The following is a 5,923-nucleotide window of genomic DNA, read 5'->3' as shown; positions in this document are numbered from 1 at the left end:
ATGGACCAATCCACCCCGTAAAATCATGAACGGGTTTAGATCAGGATTGGAAAGCGTTAAAGCATGAACGGGGACCAATCCACCCGTTAAAGCATGAACGGGGATCTCATGTATGTGGCAGTGGATTCGTCCCTGTCAGCCCAGTAATGTGGTTTAGTTTGATCAGACGATTTATGTTATGGGTCACTTGCTTTGAAACATGCCTCTACACAAAATGATGAAGTTTAAGTATGTTCAAGTATGTACAAGTATGCAAGCACGTTTAAGAAATCTTTTATGTCATGGCACGTCTATGTACGTATGTACATATGTTCAAGTTTATTTATGCAAGTTCAAGTTCCCGTATGTATGTTATATTTTAAAGCTGCATGTTATTTTATTACGTATTACTCGTTACTTCCAGTTTATACGTGTTGAGTCTTTAGACTCACTAGACTTGATCGATGCAGGTGAAGATGACTTGAAGGAGACTAGGGGTGGACCGCCATGTTTTAAGCTTTTCGAAATGATCAAAATACTCTGATTTATGTTACTGGTTATGAGATGTTAATCAGATGCTTTTGTCAAAATTTATTTTAGATCTTTTGTTGCAGCTACTTTTGGGACGTACAGTTTATTTTATCGAATTTTGAAGGTTCGCATTTTATTTAAGAAAATTTTTAATTTTTCCGCAAATTTTAAGTAGTAAAAGTACGGTACGTTACAATTTTCATACACGGCACACATATCAGCATATATACAACATGAATGATGAGAAAAAAAAGATGCATGGCGTGCCTTAGCTTTTACGTGATTAAAAACTCGAAGGTATGTGCGTAGGACTTACACCGGAGAAGCGGGGAAGGAACTTTCTTGAAAACCTTTGAAGAATTCGAAGTGCCTGCTGAAGAACAATTGAAAAGCTGCTGTAATATCGAGGGTGGCTGCTGATAAAAGTGAGGGACGGGGCGGCCACTTAGTGTAATTAGGTTTAGGTAGAAGTTTAAATAGAATTTGCATGCATAAATGGGCCCTAATGAAAATTAAATGGATTAAAAACGGGTTTTGAAGCTCATTAAGTACTAAAATAAACTCATCAAGCCCAATTACATTCTCAAAAATATTTTATTTAGGTATGTTTGCTCGATCCCTCAAAAAAAAGTCCCATATTTCGCTAAATTTTGTGTACCGATTAAAATATGACTAGGCGAGTAAAAATACCCACCAAGATCCAATTTTCAAAATTCACGTATAACAACACCTCATATTAAATTATTAAAATTAATTATTCAATAAAAATATTTTTCCTGATTATCCCCGGTCTTCCTTTACTCGTTCGAGCGCGAAATTCAACTTAAAACCCTAATGTATGAAACTTAAAATTAATCTTGAAATAAACTCTAGCCATACAATAATCATACATTAAATGTATAAAAATCATTAAACACATATTTTAAATGAAACCATATATTGCATGCAGTCGGGTTACGTAGTTCGAATTTCTTAGACTTTACATTATGGGTCTGTCTAACCGAGATGGACACAGTCAAGTTTCCATTTAAGTTTTATCAGAATTCTGTAAATGGATCATTCTTGTTAAATATCATGACAGGAAAAAACAACAAGTTTTGCAGAAGATTTATTCTGAAAAAAAAAAAGAAATCTTCTGTAGAATAGCAAGTTGCCGAGGAGTAAAGAAACTCGTCGAAAATTTTGTAACATGAAATAAATTGTCATATTTTATCTTACTAGTTTATGTGTGTTGTAACTCCGGCTATTATAGGTAGTTAAGCAAGTTCATCCTCCTCTACAGGATTCTCCTCTACAGGAGGTTACTATATAATAATAGTTTGTATTTTTTAATAAAAATACCAAAGCCTTTGAGCCTCTCATGTATTATTTTCAAATTGAAATACTTTACTATACACCCTGAGATAAGAAACGAAACAAGGTTGTGTTAAGTACTGTTGAATGAATCTATGTCAGGAACCATCTGTTGCGACTGCGTGGTTAGGCTGTGAGTAGCAGTCTGTAAAATCGATGGATATAACCTGACGACACTGTGGTCAAAAAGGTAAACTGTTTAATTTATTATACGGAAGCATGACGGGCCATTTATAAAATAAAAAAAATCGATCATCTAAATATGGTATATAGACTGGAAGCCTTGAATAGCTGTATGTTTTGAGGTTATATGGATTTAAGAACAGACTCGATAGGTAAAACAATGTCACATACCATAATTATGAAATGTAAGGGTATTCTTGAAAATTTTAGAAAATTAGGGAGTTGAAACAAAGATTTGAAAGGATGAGGAATAAAAAGAAAGTTGAGAATAAAGATGTGGAGTTACTGCAAGTTTATCCTTAAAAAATTATGGTGTAATATATTCAAAATTCGATGTTAATATGAGCATGGTTGACATGTTTCACGAATAAATATCTGTGTGACTGTCTTACAATATATATACTCAATAAAAACATGAAAAAATCATTAATTTGAAAGTAACAAAAATTATCATGTTTTGATAATTATTTCAACGGCTGACGTGCAAAATAACACTAGTTACAATAAAGTAAGAAAACATTTGATCGATGTTAAGTCACGAATAATTGAATTATCTAACTAATTGATCACAAAAAAAGTGACGAGAGAGAATATTGGAGTTAATTTGAAATATCAAAGATGAATTTGACGTCATCGATGAATATGAATTTTACCCATAAGTAATCGCCGTGTCGCCCTGGGAGATATGTGAATTGGGCCTAGAAGTAGGCATAAAATTGATACTGTGTGTAAAACCCATTAGCGTGCATTTGAGAGTTTTCAATTTTCATGGTGGCCTAGATGTTGACCCAATAGTCGATTGATAAACCCATCGGCATCTTCAGACGTGCTACTGTAGTTTCGTGTTCCGTCCACAGAAAAGCATCCACGGGTGAAAATTTTGGAGGATTGGGTACGTTGATTCTTCGAGGGAATAAGCATGGGTGTGGACTACTACAAGATTCTTCAAGTGGACCGCTCCGCCAATGACGAAGAGTTGAAAAAGGCCTACCGCAAACTCGCCATGAAGTGGCACCCTGACAAGAACCCTAACAACAAGAAGGATGCGGAATCCAAATTCAAACAAGTTTCTGAGGCTTATGATGTAAATGAATTTTTCCCTTTTCTTCTCATGCAGTGTTTTTTGTTTATTGGATGGTAATTCGAGTTGTTTGCTTGATTGATGTAGGTGTTGAGCGATCCGAATAAAAGGGCTGTTTACGATCAGTACGGGGAGGAAGGGTTGAAGGGGCAGGTGCCTCCGCCGGGTGCTGGTGGGTTTCCCGGGGGGATGGACGGAGGAGGGGCCAACGCGTTCCGGTTTAACCCACGTAGAGCGGAGGATATATTTTCGGAGATTTTTGGATTTGCGAGCCCGTTTGGGGGAATGGGGGATACGGGCGGTGGCTCTAGGGTTGGTGGGTCGGGTTTTCCTAGCAATATGTTTAGGGACGATATATTTGCTAATTATAAAAATGCTGCTGCAGCAGGTGGTGAAGGGAGCTCGGCCGGTGCTACCCGGAAGGCCGCCGCCATTGAAAGGATGTTGCCTTGTAGTTTGGAGGATTTGTACAAGGGTACTAGTAAGAAGATGAAGATTTCGAGGGATATTATGGACTCCAATAGGTAAAGTCTTTACCTTTTTGTTCTTTCACAGATTTATCAGCTATTCTGTTCTTGTTCGAATTTAATCTAACTAACTGGATTTGACTGGATAAGCTGTGAATTTGTTCTTACAGATTTATTTGTGTGTGTGAGGTATTTGAATTGATTGGTAGATTTATGTTTGAGAAAGGATCAGTTTTGGTTGCATAAGAGATGCCACCATTAGCACTTCAACTAGTGCGAGTGAGGCAATGTCCACTGCTCATTTGGTTGTAAATTTTTGAAGCTTTTTTTTCTTTTAGGTAAAAATGTGTGGTGGAATTGAAGATACTTTGCATATGTTAAGTAAATATTCCATTTACAAATGCAAATCAGGCTTAAAAGTACTAATGGTTTGTTTAGCGGTGGTTCTGTGTATTTCTCGACAAAAGAAGATATTGTACCATTATATACCATACCTGATATCTAGGACATGTTGGTGACTTGGTGTTACGCCAGATTTAAAGATATACACAGAGGGAATCAAACATGCTTCTAAATGGCGAAGTTCTAGGCCGGGAAGAAACAAAAGCAGTAGCACAGCCGAGGGGCGGTCAGCAGGGGAGTTGATCCCCTCGTATTTTTTTAATGGACCCATTTTTTTTATATTACTTTACATATACAAAAATGTGATATTTCAAGTTTTTACGAATTCTTTGTTCCTCAGTTTAATTCCTGGTTATGCCAAAAGCCCGGAAAAAATAGATGTTGTCCTTATTCTTAATAAGGTTCTTTGGTACCGATATATTGTGGCAAAACAAGCTCATAGATTCCCTAAATTCACCTTCATAAACTTCTGTGCATTTGGGAAACAAACTTTCCAGAAATGGATTTGCTTTGTGTGGTTTTACTTTTAGGAGGCAAGCAGTACGTTACCGGCCAGATGATGTGCTTGAGAATTAGTGCTGACCTATGAGCAATATTCGTCTGAATAGAAATATCAATATCGTGTTCATAATTTATATTTGGCAATATCGATCACTATGGTCACTACATAGAAATAGTTCTCTAACCGAAAGTCAAAAAATTTTGGCCGTGTAATTGCGTTGAACTTGTTGATCAATGCCACTCTTTTATGATACCCTTGTCTTTCAAACTCGGTATTGCCTAAAGTTGATGTTATTTTGTAGAGCTGATTGATGTATACATCTTCTGGTACTTGTTCCAGATCAGAATGTATAGATTGTGTAGCCAATGTAATAAAACAATGGTAACTAGCATTGAGCAACTTTGCTTATAGCTTGTCATATTCGATCAATTTTATGTTTGCAGGAGACCAGCCACCGTGGAAGAAATTCTCACCATTGCAATCAAGCCCGGGTGGAAAAAAGGAACGAAGATTACTTTTCCAGAAAAAGGAAACGAGCAGCGAGGTGTCATACCCTCAGACCTCGTCTTCATCATCGATGAAAAGCCTCATAACTTATTTAAGAGAGATGGAAACGACCTAATCACCACCCAGAAGATTTCTTTGGTTGAAGCTCTGACCGGCTACACCGCACAAGTGACGACCCTTGATGGCCGGAATCTGACAATACCAATTAACAGCATCATTAGCCCCACATACGAAGAAATTGTTAGAGGAGAAGGGATGCCGATCCCGAAAGAACCTGGCAAAAAGGGAAACCTAAGAATCAAATTCAACATTAAGTTTCCTAGTAGGCTGACTTCAGAGCAGAAAACTGGCATTAAAAGGCTATTTTCGCCTTCTTGAACACTAGTGGTGAAGTTCTTAGAGTACTGCTCTAAGCTTGTGCTATTTATTTTCATGGTTGGTTGGAGTTTTGTGCTTTTAGTGACAGTTCTTTTAGATTTCTTCATTTATTTTTTTTTAGTGTTCGTTTATTGAATTAAATTAAACCCTTTTGGCCTTCTGTAATTTTATGCGATCCATTTTGTTTGCGAGTCTTAATTGGCAGCCAATTTGTATATCTTTGTTTTATCCATTGTTTTCCTCAAATTCTACGTTTGATTAGAATTATACATTATCATGTTATCCGTATATATTGATGTTCGCTATGCGTGACTGTGCTGCAGATCTTCTCCCTTTGGTATGCATCGATTCTAAGAAAATTATTAAATAATTTTTATTATAAGTATCATATTCATATATAGAATACCAAAAACTATCTTAACTTGCATCTCTATATACATTTGCTTTACATCGATTAAAAAAATATTTTTCATAAGAAGATTTTGTTAATAAATACCGTTTTGTATATTTTTATTTGTAATTAACTATCTCTCGAAAGTG

The 5,923-nt window shown here is 36.2% G+C and overlaps 1 protein-coding gene across 3 annotated transcripts; it reads left to right on the top strand.

Annotated features, from left to right (window-relative positions):
* Positions 1–2,675: 2,675 nt before the first annotated feature.
* LOC142505632 (uncharacterized) lies at positions 2,676–5,596 on the top strand. Of its 3 annotated transcripts, none has more exons than XM_075618697.1 (3): positions 2,676–3,130; positions 3,215–3,651; positions 4,129–4,935. In XM_075618697.1, exons 1-3 carry the CDS (start codon positions 2,966–2,968, stop codon positions 4,166–4,168), a joined length of 642 nt encoding a protein of 213 aa, XP_075474812.1. In that variant the 5' UTR covers positions 2,676–2,965; the 3' UTR covers positions 4,169–4,935. The 3 variants fall into 3 exon arrangements, with proteins under 3 accessions (XP_075474812.1, XP_075474813.1, XP_075474811.1); XM_075618698.1 differs by having other exon boundaries at positions 2,679–3,130; positions 4,100–4,935; XM_075618696.1 differs by lacking the exon at positions 4,129–4,935 and adding an exon at positions 4,942–5,596 and having other exon boundaries at positions 2,694–3,130.
* Positions 5,597–5,923: the final 327 nt, after the last annotated feature.

Source organism: Primulina tabacum, chromosome 10 (genome assembly GCF_025594145.1).
Source record: "Primulina tabacum isolate GXHZ01 chromosome 10, ASM2559414v2, whole genome shotgun sequence".
Lineage (NCBI taxonomy): Eukaryota > Viridiplantae > Streptophyta > Magnoliopsida > Lamiales > Gesneriaceae > Primulina > Primulina tabacum.
The sequence above is the reverse complement of the archived record's forward strand: the minus strand, read 5'-3'. Positions and strand labels throughout refer to the sequence as shown.

What these genes read in the sequence shown, in the direction of transcription:
- LOC142505632 (XM_075618696.1), top strand. Translation starts at nt 2,966, where the DNA reads ATGGGTGTGGACTACTACAAGATTCTTCAAGTGGACCGCTCCGCCAAT. An exon ending in AAGTTTCTGAGGCTTATGAT is followed by an intron (nt 3,131 to 3,214) that starts GTAAATGAATTT and finishes TGATTGATGTAG; the next exon opens with GTGTTGAGCGATCCGAATAA. An exon ending in GATATTATGGACTCCAATAG is followed by an intron (nt 3,652 to 4,941) that starts GTAAAGTCTTTA and finishes TTATGTTTGCAG; the next exon opens with GAGACCAGCCACCGTGGAAG.